This window comes from Colius striatus, chromosome 4, assembly GCF_028858725.1.
Source record: "Colius striatus isolate bColStr4 chromosome 4, bColStr4.1.hap1, whole genome shotgun sequence".
NCBI lineage: Eukaryota > Metazoa > Chordata > Aves > Coliiformes > Coliidae > Colius > Colius striatus.
This window is the reverse complement of record NC_084762.1, coordinates 75261479-75278650: the sequence shown is the minus strand read 5'-3', so window position 1 is coordinate 75278650 and position 17172 is coordinate 75261479. Positions and strand designations below refer to the sequence as shown.

The 17172-nt window shown below is 38.2% G+C and overlaps 1 protein-coding gene across 5 annotated transcripts in view; it reads right to left on the bottom strand.

Annotated features, from left to right (window-relative positions):
- The window catches only part of VPS13B (vacuolar protein sorting 13 homolog B), a 457128-nt gene that overhangs the window by 37433 nt on the left and 402523 nt on the right, over positions 1–17172 (bottom strand). For all 5 annotated transcript variants that reach the window (XM_061995669.1, XM_061995671.1, XM_061995673.1 and 2 more), the window contains 2 exons: positions 11548–11709; positions 1930–2085 (listed from right to left, as the gene is read on the bottom strand). In XM_061995669.1, coding sequence (XP_061851653.1) covers positions 1930–2085; positions 11548–11709 — 318 coding nt within the window. The remainder of the gene's footprint in view (positions 1–1929; positions 2086–11547; positions 11710–17172) is intronic.

The following is a 17172-nucleotide window of genomic DNA, read 5'->3' as shown; positions in this document are numbered from 1 at the left end:
AGAAGTCACACAAAGGGATGTTTGCTGGAATATGCAAAATACATGGTGGTAATTGCACTTTTAAATGCTAAAATCCATACCAAAGTGAAGAAAAGAGCTGTAGAGAAAGAGCACAGCAAGCTTATTAGTCTGGACTTCAGGAGAGCAGACTTTGGCCTCTTCAGGGATCTGCTTGGAAGAGCTCCATGGAATAAAACCCTGACGGGAAGAGGGGTCCAAGAAATTTAGGGTCATATTCAAGGACCATCTCCTTCAAGCTCAAGGGAGATGCATCCCAACAAAGGAGAAGTCAAGCAAAAAGGCCAGAAGGCCTGCATGGATGAACAAGTAGATCCTGGACAAACTCAAACACAGAAAGGAAGCCTATAGAGGGTGTAAGCTAGGACAAGTAGCCTGGGAGGAATTCAGAGAATCCAGGTATGCTGATGATAAAAGGAAGACTAGTGAAAATGTAGGTCCTCTCTGGAAGGAAATGTGAGACCTGGTTACCTGGAATATAGAAAAGGCTGAGGTATTCAATCATTTTTTTGCCTCAGTCTTCACCAGCAAGTGCTGCAGCCAGACTGCCCAAGTTGCAGAAGGCAAAGGCAGGGACTGGGAGAATGAAGAACCACCTACTGTAGGAGAAAAGCTGGTGCGAAACCATCAGAAGGTGCACAAGTCCATGAGACCTGATGGGATGCATCAGGCCACCATTCATCACATTTGAGAAGTTGTGGCAGCCTGGTGAGGTTCCCACTGACTGGAAAAGGAAATCATAACCCTCATTTTAAAACAGGATTTAAAAAGGAAGACCTAGGGAACTACAGGCCAGTCTCATCTCTGCAGTCGGCAAGATCTTCCTGGAAACTATCCTAAAACACATGGAGAATAAGGAAGTGACTGGTGATAGCCAATATAGCTTCACAAAGGGCAAATCATGCCTGACAAAGGCTTTCTACAACGGGGTTACAGTGCTGGTGGATAAGGGCTGACACCTGGACTCACGCAAAGCATTTGACATTGTCCCACACAGCATCCTTGTCTCTAAGCTGGAGAGACATTTGACTGATGAACCACATGGTGGATCAGGAATTGGCTGGATGGTCTCACTCAGTTGTCGACAATGGCTCGATGTCCCAAGTGGAGAGCAGTAGGGAGTGGTGTTCTTCAGGGGTCAGCATTGGGACTGTTGCTGTTAAACATCTTTGTCTATGGCAGTGGGATCAAGTGAACCCTCAGCAAGTTTGCCGAGGACACCAAGCTGAGTGCTGACATCAACATGCTGGAAGGAAGGGATGCCATCCAGAGGTAACTTGACAGATCGGCCCAGGCAAACCTCATGACATTCAACAAGGCCAAGAGCAAGATCTTGGACATGGCTTGGGACAATCCCAAGCACAAATACAGGCTGGGCAGACAAGGGATTGAGAGCAGCCCTGTGGAGAAGGACTTGGGAGTGTCTATCAACAAGAAGCTCAGCATGACCCAGCAATGTGCATTTGCAGCCCAGAAACCCAATCACATCCTGTGCTGTAACAAAAGAAGCACGGACAGCTCTACTCAGACCTTATAGTAACTTTCCAGTACGTACAAGGGTAGGCTTTAAACTTATAGAAGGTGGTGAGACACTGGAACAGGTTGCCCAGAGAAGTTGTGGATGCCTCATTCCTGGAAATGTTCATGGCCAGGTTGGATGGGGCTTTGGGCAACATGGTCTAGTGGAAGGTGTTCTTGACCACAGCAGATGGATTACACAATCTTTAAGGTCCCTTCCAACCCAAACCATTATGATTCTAAAATCTCACAAAATCCCCCAGAAGACTGTCATACTTTTTTTTTTGCAGATTCCAGTACAAGAGAATAAATAGTAAAGTGACCAATTACCAAACAGATAATAGCTTAAATGAATCATGTTACTTTGTTTTCCAAACTGGATCAAATACTCACTTGCTTTTGCACTCCACTGAGCTGCTGAACCTTGATAATAAGTGATGCTGTCCGGCCCTTGTACTGAATGGTACGAATAAAGGTCCCTGTATTGTCCACACTGAATGGTTCAGACCACCGCCAGTTTCCCCAGCCTTCAATACAGATGTGTAACAGCTGGAAAGAAAGCAATTACTACTTCAATACATAACTAGGAAAAAAAAAACCTTTGCAGTAGAATAGGAATTCCCATGACAGAGAAATATTGTTGGTTTTAAAACTCAGCAATGTTAAGCACACTAGTTCTCTGAATGATCCACTCATTCTGTCATTCTGTGGTTTCAGATATAAACTGAAGAATCAACAGTACCGTAAGATAGTTCTGTGTCATGAATTTCTATAAATTACTTGCTTAAACAGTGTATAACAGTGATAAAAACACAGCACACAACTGTTCAGAAAAAAAGAGTATGTAGACTAGAGAGCATAAAACAGGAAATACGGGATTTTCTTAACTGTCCTTGAAATTGTTCTAGAAATCCACCCTCTTTATTGCCATCAAGGTGATACGAAACACAGGTCCAGGACAGATTTTTTTGCCTTCAGAATAAGACAGAAAATTACAAACGCCCTTTCCTTCAAAATACAGGAGGACACCAATCTATTTGTATGTATACTTGTATAGCTCACATATATGAGTGTTAAATATAGGACTTAGCGTATTGCTGAGAGATGGGAAACGTTTCATTTCTTACACAAATGTGGTGGCAAGTTCAAGCTTGACTGCATGAAAAGAAATTTAACTGCATAATTATACTCCCTGTGTGATTTATTCCGGAAAAGGAGTGGCTTTTTTCCAGTTAAACTTAAATCACTTCCAGAGCAATACAGTCTTTCATCATTCGAAGAGCCTTTCATCCATCTACCCACCATACGCACTTACCTCTATCCCATGGAGATTCTTTAAGCCAGAGTAGTGAAAATTGGTACTGTTCCATGTAGGTCAATGAAGTTACATAAATTTACGCCAGCTGAAGATCTGGCTATTTAGCTCTGTATAGATCTTTTGTGGCTGTGCAAACTTAAGAATGTGAGTTATATCTAAGGGATCAAAGCAGTAAGAATTCTGGGTAAAATTTATTCTTTGCAGAGGGCCAGCACAGAGCCTAAGCATCACTTAAGTCCTTTAAAACAGTTATATAAAGGCCTTGTGGGAATTCTCTCTTGAGAGTTGCATTTCACTCTGATTTTGGACATCTGTCAGTGATTAATTTAAGTAATTGAGAACAGGATCAGGCCCAAAGTTTGATTATTTACACGAGTTAAAACTGAAACATGTAAATATTACGTTCTCGCGTGATTTGCTTCCAAAAAGAGATGGCACTGGCCATCTATTTGGCCAGCTGGTCTTAGTGAATGGCTAGGTGTTAATTTTTTTTTTTCATTGTTTTAAGAAACAATCACAGCAACAACTTTCAAAGATACTGGAACTCAGTAGCCTGTTTGCAATTTGTGGTATCCTCAGCACAAGCTACACACAGAACAATAACATCCATTCAGTGGGTGGCTTTTGAATTTGCAAGAGTGATGACTGTTGCATTCAGATTCAAATTAGTTTTATGCTGGAAGCACAAAGGGTAATATGTGCCAGTGTGCACACGGCCATACATCTTGATGTGCATATGCCTGGACACAGTTTTATATTCAAGAAGACCTTGAGGGAAGCTGTGCACTAGGACACTCAAACTCATAAACAAACACGTTGCTTTGATTCTTAAGTATTAGCTACAGAAAAGGAAAAACAAAACAAAACAAATTAAGTGCAGTGGCTGGAATCGGTTCAGTTTCTTACAGAGGCAGCTGGGAATAAATCTCATCACATACAAAAACTAAGAGAAACAAGAAAACTGTTTACTTTGGAGAGACTGGTAGCTGGAAATGACAGCCAAATAAGAAAAGGTACTAAGTGGTCAGTCTCAGTTAGAAAGCACACAAAGTAGAGTGAGCTCCAAAGACAGATGTCATATAAATGCTATAATTGACGATTAGCAATTGTACGTAGCTCCAACATTAGGATGTCTCCCATCCTGTATAAACAACTTTGCTCACGAGTTGAATGTTCCCAAGGAGCACACTGTCAGCTTCCCCTGTGCAGTCATTAGCTTCCAAATGCTGCCTTATTAAGTTTCTTTGTAGCACAATGATTAGCCTTGTTAAACTTCATGGTTCAGAAAGAAAAATAAAAAAGAGCTATTATCATATATTGGCCAATTCGGGTTTTTTAATAAACATATTATTTGTATACTAGTAAATGCCATGTACAGTTGCCTTTGGAAATTACTTTCTTAACTTATTTTAAAGATATCTGATGTATTTGTATTAATAACATAACAATGTAAGAACTGGGTACTCCTTAAGTTTGCTTTTGAGCCAAGAACCTGAGCTCCAAGAAAATGCAAACGGATCTCTGGGTGTATTAGTTATTTAAATGTGAGATTTCTGGAAAAAACTTGGCTAGAAGTAATTAGCATATGACACTAAGTGATATAGAGATATATGGCAGGAAATAAAACTTAAAGTAATTTTAGAAAATTAAGTAATCAGGCATTAACATTATTTTAGCAGAACACGTCATAATAGACGCTGTTAGATACTCAACAAAGCAGAGCTCTAATGTTATAAAATTGACCTAATGCTACAGATTCATGGTAATTGCCATTTAATTCCCTTTCATTTATCAAGCTTTAAGTAAATTCTGAGTATTTATTAGACACTCCACTTAGGAAAAAGTTCAACAAGTGTAGCTAAGCATGGTACATATGTTAGAAGAAAAGTCAAGTCATTGCAAAAAGGTACAAAAAACATGACAGGCTTCAAAAGCATTCTAACAAATACAATCCAGTGGTAAGTGGCAACTTGTAGTTTAGAGAAAATTTAAACCAGATTATTGTATATGTCGAGATAGGCACGAATTTGTGTGACTGATTTCTGCATTTTCTGTTAGGGAAACATCGACAGATAACACAGAGAAGTTTTTTGACTACATTTTATGGAGGTTTGGATTTGTAATTCTGAGCTACTACGGATTTATGTTTTGAGAAGGGAAGAAATTGTCTTCAGGGAGGCAGACTAAGACGAAGCTGCTTTTATTGAAGCAAAAAGCTAGAGAAGTTGTATTCTTTATCATGTCTCTTCGCAGAATGTTTCTGTGCACTCCTTAAAATTTACTTAGGTTTTCAGCTAGATATGTAAATGAAGGATATGATCTGAGTAATCAAAGCTAACTGTCATATGACAAGGTATGAAGACAAAAATGGAGAATTAAAAATGAAACTAAAAAGGGAGCCTGCCCAGAAAAGGCAGCATTCTGCAGCTGTATAAGAAATTTAAAGCTTGTGCTCTCAAAATGCTTAGTGATACAACATTTGGTTTCTACTTTGCTTGTAGATCCAACAAAGTTACCTTGGTTTTACTGTAGTTAGATTATATCTGTCTTCTAAGTGAAACTAGGATAGACTTTCTGGGAAGAATAAGGGTTATTGCTCTACAACTCTGAGAGACTGGGAGGAATCAAATGAGGACCTGGTTAACGATGTGGAAGCAGTTATTTTTAAAGAGATAAGATATTAAAATAAAAGCTGTGCTGATGCAGCAGCATGGAGGAAATGGGGACCTGGAGACAGGAGATGAATTCTAAGACTTGAAGCTAAAGCAATTTTTAACTGAAAAATTAAACAATGATTAGTATTTTTCAGTTGTCTTTTTGGGGCACAAGGTGGCCCTTGATGAGGACTAGGACTTGAAACAATAAAACCAATTAGTATTTGGGAACATATTTATTCTTCACATTTCCACTTGCAGCAGCCACTAAACCAGTTTGAACTTCAGTATGGCTTCATTTTCTCACAGATATCTGACTAGTTCTATGCCATTGTCCCTTGTAGGAGAGATGGCCATGGAGAAAGCAATTTCTATCACCTCCATGCTGGCTAAAAGAAAAAAATCTTAACAGTCTGTAGATAAAGTGTGACCCTTGAGGGCTCCTGGAGGTGTTGCTCCTCAACACAACCTGCAAAGCAGGCCTGAACCTAGCAGTTCTACACACTGTGGAAAAGAAGCCTTTTGGTTAAGGAACCATAATGGAATTGTGAATGTTCATGTGATTCACAGATAATATCAATCCTTATTTGCCCCAGATTTTATATAGAAAGTCAAGTATAACCATTGATTTTGAATGTAGGACCCCAAAGGAAAGCGACAATACACTTCTCACTACTCAAACACTGTAAAATAACATAAAACTCTTTTTGTTTTTTCATGACGTTGTTCTATAAATGACTTGAGACAGATTATTTAATGTACAAAAGGTTGTGCAGAGAATCTGTAACATCCCTAAACAATAAAACAGGAAAATATCCCCTTAATAACTGATAAAGAAGTTAGAACTTATATAGAAGTTCTAAGTTTGAACCCACAGAGTACTGTATATCATCATACACTTTATATAAGCCAATACTTGAAAGAATTGCAACTTGGAAATAAAAATCAATGAATTATGATGGTGCTGGTGATGCAACATAAATTAAAACTTGGCTGCAGCTTTTTTTTTTTTTTTTTTAGGAGAATGAGGAGGAGGTTCTTAAAGCTACTTCCAAATCTACAACTGCCTTTAAGAAATATGTTTATAAAATTTTAGCAAAAGTTGTGGTTTGGAGGTACAGTATTTAAAATAAGAAAAGGAAGACCTTAAATGGGTTCCAGTGAAGGTATTACTAACATTCTAATCACTACTAATATCTATACAAGAATTTTTTAAGTGTATATTCAGAAAAACAGAAAAGCAAATGAGATATTTTCCCTCAAATTTTACATAAGTATGAATAAAATGCAATAGAGTTGTTTTCAGCTATATTTATCTCCTTTGATAAGAAATAAATCTATTCTATTTATAACCAGTAACTTGGCCACATTCTCACTGAAGTCACTGCCCAGATCAACACAGGAACTGATTTTTACTCACTACACCTGCTGCTTCAAGTTAAGGATGGTGAAAAGTGAAAATGGGCCATTCTCACAACCTTGGGAGAAAACTCTGGAGAAGGGTTTGGGAGCTGCTACTTCAAATGCAGACTATGCAACATTATGTTTTGCAAAATAACAAATTTAGATCGATTATTCTTTGCACCTTCAGAGGACTCTGCTGAAGTTTGAGCATGAGGAAAATAACTGTCAATAACTAGCATGTTCTTGAAAACTTTTGTTGTTTATTTGCAAGAAAACAATCTCTGCAGAATATGTTCAGCAACTCTCACGCAAATAGCTGTTTTTTACATTTGCTGGGATCCCTAATGGGACCCTCTGACCGCCTACTGTCTTGCAAGACAGAATTTCTTTACTCCAAGTAAATTGCTAGGAAGATCTGATCTCTTCTAACTCCAGAGCTTCACCCTATGTATCACATGCTCCAGTGTTTCTAAAAAACACAGCTGTCTTGGAGACAAACATGACTTTTGACATAACAGAGGCCCATCCCACAAAGCAACTTGAAGATCAAGATAAGGAAGGCAGACTGGATCCAATAATAACGCATGAGAGCCAGTATTGTTTGCAGAGCACAGGAGTGATGTAGCTTCTCTTCCCTTTTAATGATATCTAACAGACCTCTAACTTTCATTAAAATCTACAACAGGAACTCATGAGGCCTGGCAACTTTTGCTAGAATTGCTTAAAGCCTGAAATGTCATCAGTTTTGGACTTATCCCAACTCTGAAAGTGACTACGTAGTTGGGGGTGTCTTATCCCTAAGAAAGGTCAAAACCTCATGAAATCTGAGGAAAACACAGAGGAAGAAGTAGAGTAGAAGAGCAAGTATCAGACCTCAGACTTATTACTGAAATACTAGACAAACAAGTGAAACTTGTAGGAATCGGAGTGCAAGTTAAAAGGGAAAGGTTAGGTTCCCTGAAATGTAGAAGATCCGGGCTATGAAAAAAATGAAGGAAGGAGCTTTAAGTTGAGCCAAACAGTTGGAGTGATATCACCAATAGCTGATGTATACAAATCCTTGACGTTATATAGCTGTTTATGGAACATGAAAAAGTTGAACAATTTTTAATTACAGCCTGGAGTAGCTTCATTAAAATAAAAATTAATTCTAAATGTAGATAAAGCATTATATTATAAATATCTGCTACTGCACAAATCATTTATTTCAGGTATATACATTTAATTGTGTTAAATCATTCAAACAAGCAATTACTGCATCTCTTCCTATGCTTAATTAGCAGAAAAAAGGGGAGAATTTTATTGATGTGTATGTAAGGGAAATACAATCCTTTTAAAACTATTTATTTTCATTTAACTGAACTGCTTTGCCATACTAAAAAAACATTTTGCAGAGGTTAAATAAAGTATTTCATGGCAACCGCTGCTTCTTAGTGCCTGTGTAACAAGAAACATGAGCCAGTCGAAGTTGTGCAAGTTGGTTTTCTTTCCCAGTAAGAGAATGTGGTATCTAAGACCTTGTCCTAACTCATTTTATCCCCAAGAGTAAGTCAAGTAAGTCAAGTATGAACTAATGCCTGGAGGGAAGTCCCTGACTCCAGAAGTATGGATTATTTCACATTTATCTTACAATCTGCTCTCAGAGTTCTTAAAATTCACTAACTTGGCAAGTCAGGAATTATCATGAGAAATGAAATAATTTCATAACTATGAAGTCATCTAGCATTCCATGAATATGACACTCGGAGGGTTTGTCCATGCCTGGGCATTATTCTGACCTTTGGATAATAAGCTGTTAGATAGTTTTGCATGGAAACAATTAGAAAAGTGCCATAGCATAATAAGGAGAACCTGATGTCTTAATTGAGTTGTTTTCATTTCAAGGATTTGTATTAATCATTGACAAAAATTCTGCGACATTTTAAATAATGTTTAAACAAACCTATTTTGTATAATCTAAAATGACAAAAGATTGTGATGTTCAGATGAACTGCCATTCTGAAGCATTCTGAATTTACAAGGATTCTTATTTGGCATTAACCAAATGAACAAAGCTTATAGATGGATGCCAAGATTCTCTGACCTCTGTAAAGAAAATTTGCTTGTATCTCAACAGTGTGTGGAAAGCCTCCGCTTCAATGTATTTTCAGTGAAATTAACCTCAGTGCCAGTTTTTAGCCTTTAAATTTCCCAGCAAGAGATGGCTGTTGAAAAACATTAAAAGAGCAGAAATATTCTTGAAATTATTCCAAGGGCTGGGACAAGGGAGGTACAGTCCCTCCACTACAAGAGCCTGCTGGCCAGCAACGTGGTTGAGTCAGGAGGAGTGAGCTGTTAGCTTTGCCATCTCCTGGGACATGGGAATCCAACATGACACTACTGACTGTTTGTCAGCCCAATTTTTCAGTGAATCTGAATCTTATCAGAGTGAAACAGAACGGGGAAACTCTGACACCACCAACATCCAGCTGAAGAATGAGTATCTGAAAAACAAATCTGGTTCCTACCGACATCTCACCCACTCCTTAATGTGTGATTTCGTTTACTCCTGGACTTTTTCACCTTTCATCCTGCACTTTTATTTTTCATTAAATAAGAAACTTACATAGCAGCCATGAAAATGGAATGTTTTGCATTGCTCAAGTCTGTGACTGAAAGGACAAGGTAAAGATCAATGTTTTAATGTTAAAGTTCTCCAGGTGTAGGAAGGCTAACGCCATATGTTGTGCTCGTGATCTTTAGCAGCTTGGCTGCAACTGACTGAAAAGTATCGGTAACAAGCTGCAATTTTAACTCTTCTATACTTTTCACTTGGTTTGAGATAATCCTCACTTTCAAAACTCTTTCCATTTTGCACCATTATGGGAAGTATATAATTATTAGAAACACATCATAATCAGAATGACAACGTTAGTAGAATTATCTAGAATGATGGTCAGAAAAAGAATTCTCCCAACTGCATAATTTTATATAAGTAACCAGAAAATGGATATGAAAATTTTTATGAGGAAAGTCTTACTTAGTTCTGGTTGTATTTATAATTGCTTTAAACATTTAATTCTTTTTCCTTGTGATTCTGAAAAGGTTTAAAAGATGTTTTTGGGTGGATGTTGCAGAAGCATGTGATAATTGATTATGAAATATAGGTCACATATAAGCCCGGTTGTTCTTTTTCCCTCACACAACCAGAGGGAGTTATGTCAATCATAACCCAAATGTGAGTACTTGTCCCCTGATGAGTGGAGATCCCATCTCACAATCTGACACTTGCCCATTTGCACAGAGCACAGTCACTTGGTTGGATTGCTTGTCTGTGAGCTGGGGCATCACAGGCATTTTGCCTGCGTGAGAAAACATATGTCATTTTTGAAAACATGACAAGGGCTGTACAGTACTCCAGTGTCTCTAAGTCTCCAGAGGTGTCCATCCCTCTGTGTACTATTACACTGTGATACACCATTTATAATAACTCATCCGTTACTGGGTTGAGACTGTCTTTTATTAGCCTGCCTTCCTCTTAGCTTATCCCTTGACTTCAGTGTCAACTGCAACTGTTTACTCTGGCTGAATTTAGTCTGCACAGATTACTGCGTTCATGTTAAATTCAGTAGTTTTGCACATCCACCAACTGACATATGAATAAAAAACACAGCAAATTTGCCACCTCTGCCTCCCAGTGAAATTTGGAACTCGTCAGCAGCGAAAGTGGGCATGGCTCCTGTTTAGAATTTCCATCCAAATTTCACCTTTCTCACATGCTAAGGCTGGTATTTTCCAGGGCCCTAGAGGAATTAGAAATCCTCATCCACTACACTTCTCCTAGGATCTGTAAAAATTTTAGTACCTCTTCAGCGCAGGGCTGCTGCTCAGCACATGGAGTGGCACAGTTCTCTAGTCTCTCACAAGGAGTTGAGTATATATTAAAAAGGGAGAAGAAATGGCTTTGCTGTCTCATAAATACCCCTTTTTAAAGTTTAAATTCTTGCCCTGTCTTGAATCAAGATGAAAAGTCCATTTTTCACCACCACTCAAGAAAACCAACAATATGGTTTCATTAAAATATTTCCTGTTGATAATTTAAAAATATTTTACTTCAGTTTCAGTGTTTATCCTTAAAAAAAAGAGACTTAAACAGAAACTGTACTATTTAAACTAAGTGGGGTGTTTCTAACAGTTTCTAATCTTTTCTAACGCAAGCATATGCTGAGTTGAGAGATTTGTCCAGTTTGACCCCGTTCTGCAAACAATTTCAGTGAACAGATGCTTCTGGTAAAAAAAATAATTTAAAGAAATTCCCCAAACCTCTAATGTACATCACAGAAAACAGACACTGATCACTTAGTTATAAAAACCTGGCAAGCGATCTTCTTTTGCTTTTTTTCAGAAGCTTCAGTTTCCATGACCGCTCAAAGCAGTTGTGCACATCCAGTTCTACCCTCAAGCAACTTCTGAACGCTTCTGGCTTTCTTCACCCTTTGTTTACCTTTTCTCTCTGCTGCAGCCCCAGTGTGGGACTCCTGAAGGTACTGCTGCATTATAGATAGCTGAGACCATAGAGGAAACCAAAGGATCAACGCATAAAGCCACCAGTCAGCTTTAGGAGTTGTTGCATTCGAGAGGCTGTTTCTGACATACCTGTGGGGACTTGTGGGAGCGCCAGCTGTACTGGTGACTGTGGAGACTGGCCAGCAAAATATTTTCATCAGTATCCACCTGGCCAAACCGCAGTGTCTCTTGTGTGTCATTACAGATCACAAAATGGCTGAAGACCAACTCCTCTGCCTCAGGGCATTGGTTCTGAAAGGAAAGGGATATGAACGCCAGTACGCACCAGACTAATTGCAAGACATTTGGCAGCTGCCTGCTTAATGGTGACTGCTACAACACAGAAATGCTGCAAGTTCTCTTGTCATTAGCTTTGGTCTCATAGCACAGGACTCTGCAAAAACTAGCGTTTGTATCCTAAGACTTAACATACTTCACTTTGTTATTTCTGTAATGGAAATCTTAAAGATTTAAAACTACAATCGAAACTAGATTTCCTAACTTGTGGAAGAGATTTTAACAAAAATAAATTCAGTGTGAAATGACACGTCACATGGGGTACTGCAGGCTGAGCACAGAGGCATGAAGAGGTTTCTCCATGCTTGACAACTGACCTCTCAGGCCAACATGCACTTCCTCTTCCCTAGCTGCTGCTTCTGCTTTGAAATGTCACTGTGGGTCACCAGCAGATGACTCTACTGATAACACAATACTTAAATAATAAGAGAAAAAGCCACAGAAATGGGGAGAGTACTTTTACAGCTCCATGAAACTAGTTTGAAAATGCATCATGCACTTTGTCAGTCTAATACAAAAAATCTAAAACTATCATGGGTTTTGAAAGCATTTTAGATTTCACAATACTTTTTTCCCTGACTGCAGCATCCTTCCATCCCTCTTTTTCTGCTTTTCATCTGGCTGCTTGTCATTCTGTTGACACAATGAGACTATATGATAGTCATAAAAATCACCAAGCTACAGGTCTTCTGCCCTGAAGGCACAAACTGTAATCCCCTATATGGGAGAGGTCAAAGTGTGACTGACAATTTGATTTGGAGATCATCTCCCATATATTTCTGCCATAGTCACTACTGTGCTAGTACTTTCCACTTACAAGTAGCTATCTAGCAATCCTATTCCAAGAGAGCACCATTTGGATGGTGTTCATGCAATTTAATGCATATAACACAAAAAATTAATCTTGTGCTTTTTGTTACCTCTTTTTGACCCATCTTTCATAGCACACACTTTTGACAATGCTTTATTGTTGGTTGGTTCCCTTCTCTCCACAATATAGCCCAGCTGTTCTTTTCTCATCTTTTCTTCCCATGATGTTTTCTCTAACTTATGGGACCTCCGTGGTCTTTGAGATTTGATTCTGTTTCCCCTCCTTGCTCTCTCAGTAGACCTTTTAAATGCATATAATGAAGCTAGCACCTTCTCTGTCTGTGATCATATGGGTCTCTAGTTCTTTGATAACAATGTGCCTGAAAGCCTGCAGAAATTCAGAGATCAAACAAGAGAAAGAGAACAATACTTCCTCACAGATACCCACAGATCCTTAGTTATCCATGAAAAACAGTTGAGTAGATTGCTTGTAGCACATTGCTGGGTGATACACATGGAACAGATTTTCTGAAGAGTGAAGTGTGCAAGGTATGTTCAATTTAGCACCCCTGAATGCATGTTCACTACCATTATTAACTTCAAAAGAATCTAAGGTGCATGTCTACAGGCAGACTGAGATTTGTTTTTTTGACTGAACGTCAGAATGGATGGCTGGAAATGTTTGTGCAAAAAGTTATTCACCCTAGGTGAATTTGAGATCATTTAGATTAAAGCTTTTCTCCAAATCTCATGAATTCTTCTGCATAAGGTCTGGTACTTTCTGTCGAACAAGGCAGGTGAGCATAACCAAAATATCATTTTTTCAAAGCAGTAAAACGCCTTACAGAGCAATATATCTGTGTCATATTCAGTAGCAGATCTGGGTATGCTAAAGGCTGCCGTTTACAGTGCCACTTCAGAGTGAAGAGTTTAATTTGGCATTTTCTAGTGGTGGATCTATGACGTTTTACTGTCAAGTTGCCATACCCACATAGCCGTGAGTCTACCACAAATATATATATTTGTTCATGTTGCAGCTTTGCAAAATGTTCTTTTCAAAAGGGAGGATTTGTTATAATCAAATCTAAATATAACCCCAGAGGAATTGAAGATTTTACTTTAATTTTTTTTACTCCAATACATTTTCTTGACGATTACCCAGAGACTGGAAGAACACTACCAGAAGATGATGAACTTCCTTCTTTTTACCTTACTAAATAACTTAGTTTCTAGTAAGTTAACACAAGTTGTAGGTTCTTACATTTTCCGGAGGGAAAAGAGAATCTAGCATCTTTTCAGCAGGCGTAGAACTCCTAAATTGTACTGGGGGAATGTTGTCCCATCAGGTGTTATTATTAGACTTGCACACATTTTGGTGCTGATGAATCACTGTCATTAATCATTAGTCTTAAATGCTAGATTTGTTACTAGAATTCACAGGAATGCTTCTCAAAGTTAAGCAAAAGAGATATTTTAAGCTGAATTTTATAACAGTTTCAAAGTTTTAACCAAGGAAACACCAAGACTTGCATAATAAGCCCTTGCACCATGCTGCCAGTCTTGAGAAAGAGCTATCAATGTCTTAAGCCTTGATACTAACAGATGACTAAAGGATAATCAAGGAAGCTTGGGGATGCTTTAACTCAGTATGGCAACCATGCAATGTATAGGCAAGGTTCTAGACAACTCTTATTCTCCTTACAATAAATGCAGGAGACTTTTCTCACAGTCTCTGGGGAGCTGTAGCAGCTTCCTGCACCCATCACCTGGAACTGGATCCCAAATTCACTGCTGAAGTCTGGCAGTGGAAGCTTTTAGGGTATGCAGAAAGGGTGGAAAAAAAAAAAACCCAGCAAAATGATGAAGTGAGGAAATTTTTACTGATAAAAAAGAGCTAGAGAAACTACACCTAATAAAACCAAACAGAATTGGGCCATTTGTGTGGCAATGATGCTGAAGGGCTGAATGATGTCTTCAGGAGCTGAAAATACCTAAGTGTGGATTAGGGGGGGAAAAAATCAAAATCCCTCTTTGAATTAAAACAGCAAATCAAAAGAATCAGCAAAAGATCAACAGCATGAATCAGATACAGATTAGACTCAGTTCCTGGGGGACAATTTCCTGCCCCTCTTTAGATCATTTTTCAGCTGTTCTTTTCTCTCAGAGAGGCCTGGAAAGTGTCTCTCCTTTATTGGGCCTTCAAATATTTCGTGAATTCTATTCAGAGAGGGGAAAAACATACCACATAATACTAGTCACCAGGCTTTCCCTGTCTCAGAACTTTCTACTCATGTCTCAGCTGACAGCTATTTCAAAGCATTTCTGAATCTGGCAAAAAAAAAACAACCCAACAACATAAAAGCCTAAGCCTTTTTATATGCACACAGTTATTTTCTGTGTGGTTCAGAAGCTACCAAAGACCTGCGCAAGCCCTCTCTCTTTCACACACACGTCTAAACACATGTACACTCTCTCTCTTACCTAGTAATGTTTTTTTTAGACGGAAAGTCCAAAATTTCTTACTTTCCTCAAAATTCTTCTAAGATAAAGGAACATTTTCCCTCTGATTGTTTAAACTTCACATCTCATGGCAGCACCCCAACATTATCTACTCGAAAGTGAAATTGAAGCTACATGCAAATTTTCTGTACCCTTTTCCTTTGTTCTTTGTGCTTATGGTAGAAAGATAGGGAAACTACCGTGATCACAGATGTCACTTTGACTGATCCCAGCTCATTAAGAAAACTCGTGCAACTGTCAAGAGGAAGGTTACGCACCACGTGGACCTGGAGGAAAAGAAGATCTAATGCTTTAAAACAGGAGCTTTTATAACTCCTGAGGAGTTTAGGAAAACATTTGCAGTGCGAGACCACAAAGGAATAGCTTTTTTCCCCAGGAATACTCAGTACCATACCTGGGGAGTTGTTTTCTCAGCAGACCCTCTGTCTCTAGATATCAGAAAGCACTAATGATATGAAACAATTTGTGAAATTTTCAATGCCTAAGTGAAAGAGAAAAAATCCAAACACCTCCTATGTACGTTCACAGGAGACATGCGTTTTCTACCTCAACTGATACTCTGTATGTTGTTATTAAATAATAAAACTAAATTAATAACAATCTTGAATTTCCCTGTCCAGTTATTTGATTATTAAAACCATTACTTTAGGTTTGCATTTAGATATGCATTAGCCCGTTACTGCTTGTATTTAAACAGGGAATTCAGATTAGACAGTGAAACAAGTCAAAAGGGAAAACTATTTTTAAAAAGTGCTAATCCTCTCAGATTTACAGCATGTGACTTAGAAGTATAAAGCAAGTTGTATGCCTGGTGTTTTTTAGGCTTAATCTACTTTCAAAATGTTCATCATTACTTGGAAAAAAAAAAAAAAATTGAGTCCATATCTAGGAAACAAAGACACTGACAGAGGCTTCTGTTAATCCTGAACTCTTGACCTAAAGGTGCAGGGCCAAATTGTTTCATGCTTCATCTGTCTGTCCACTGACTATAACATCACTTGTTTCAGATATTAATCCAGTAAAAAATATGTGGAGAATTTCAATAACCTCTGCTGCTTATTAAATTCATGCTTCTAGTTCATGCTAAATTCATGCTTCAGCATTTATACTGTATTTTGTGTGAATGGCAAACATCAAACAATCCTTGTCACTGGGAAATTCACTCCCTCCCTGTGCAATGTGTGCCACTCCCTAATCTGGAGGTAAAGCCACACACAAAACATCTTGGTAACATTTGATTTAATAAGCTGTTTTGAACCCACTTGTGTGTTAACTGTTCCGTAATTTCAAAGTGATGCAAGTTTTTAATGTTGAATACTCAGGGCTAGATACCCACCACATCAGAACATGGTGGCAAGTACCCTTGACATGAGAGGAAACAAGAAAATTACAGCAACAATTACAGAAGTATATCCTCCTGTGGCTCATGTTAACATTGCCAAATCCGTGTATAAATCAGTACCAACTATTCATAGAATGTACCTGTCAGCAATATACTATGCGACATATGGCTCTACTTAATCAAATATACAATTCCGTTTTTTCGACTCAGAATATTCCTTCAAGGCACGGAGTAGTCAGTCAGTCATTCACACTGTGATGTGGTTTAAAACATTTAAATATTTATGCACCATATTTTATTTATATGTATAGCTATGTCTAAGAGATCTTTTTTTTTTTTTCCATCCTTAGAGGAAACTGACCTTTCTGAAGGCCGTTTTGCAGTAGTTGCCACACATGTCTTAGATGAGGGACTAGTACCAAGTCAGAAATATTTTGGGTTTAAACAGCCTACCAAGGACTCTCTTATACTTTCTATGTTTGTTTTTTATTAAAAGCATTGTTCAAAATATGACAAAAACCAGAAATTGGAGCTACAAAGATTTTTGTTCACATTGATATTTGAGCCAGCTGCAAAGATTTAAATCACACTAGATTTTGTTTTATGAATGTCCTTTTGCAACAAGAAAACCATGGAATGCCCTTAAAAAAAAGAATTTTTTTGATATAAACCAGATGTTTTATCCTTTTTTGGGGGCTTTGTTATTGTAGTGCCATGATAGGTAATTAATTCCCAGGCTCCACATA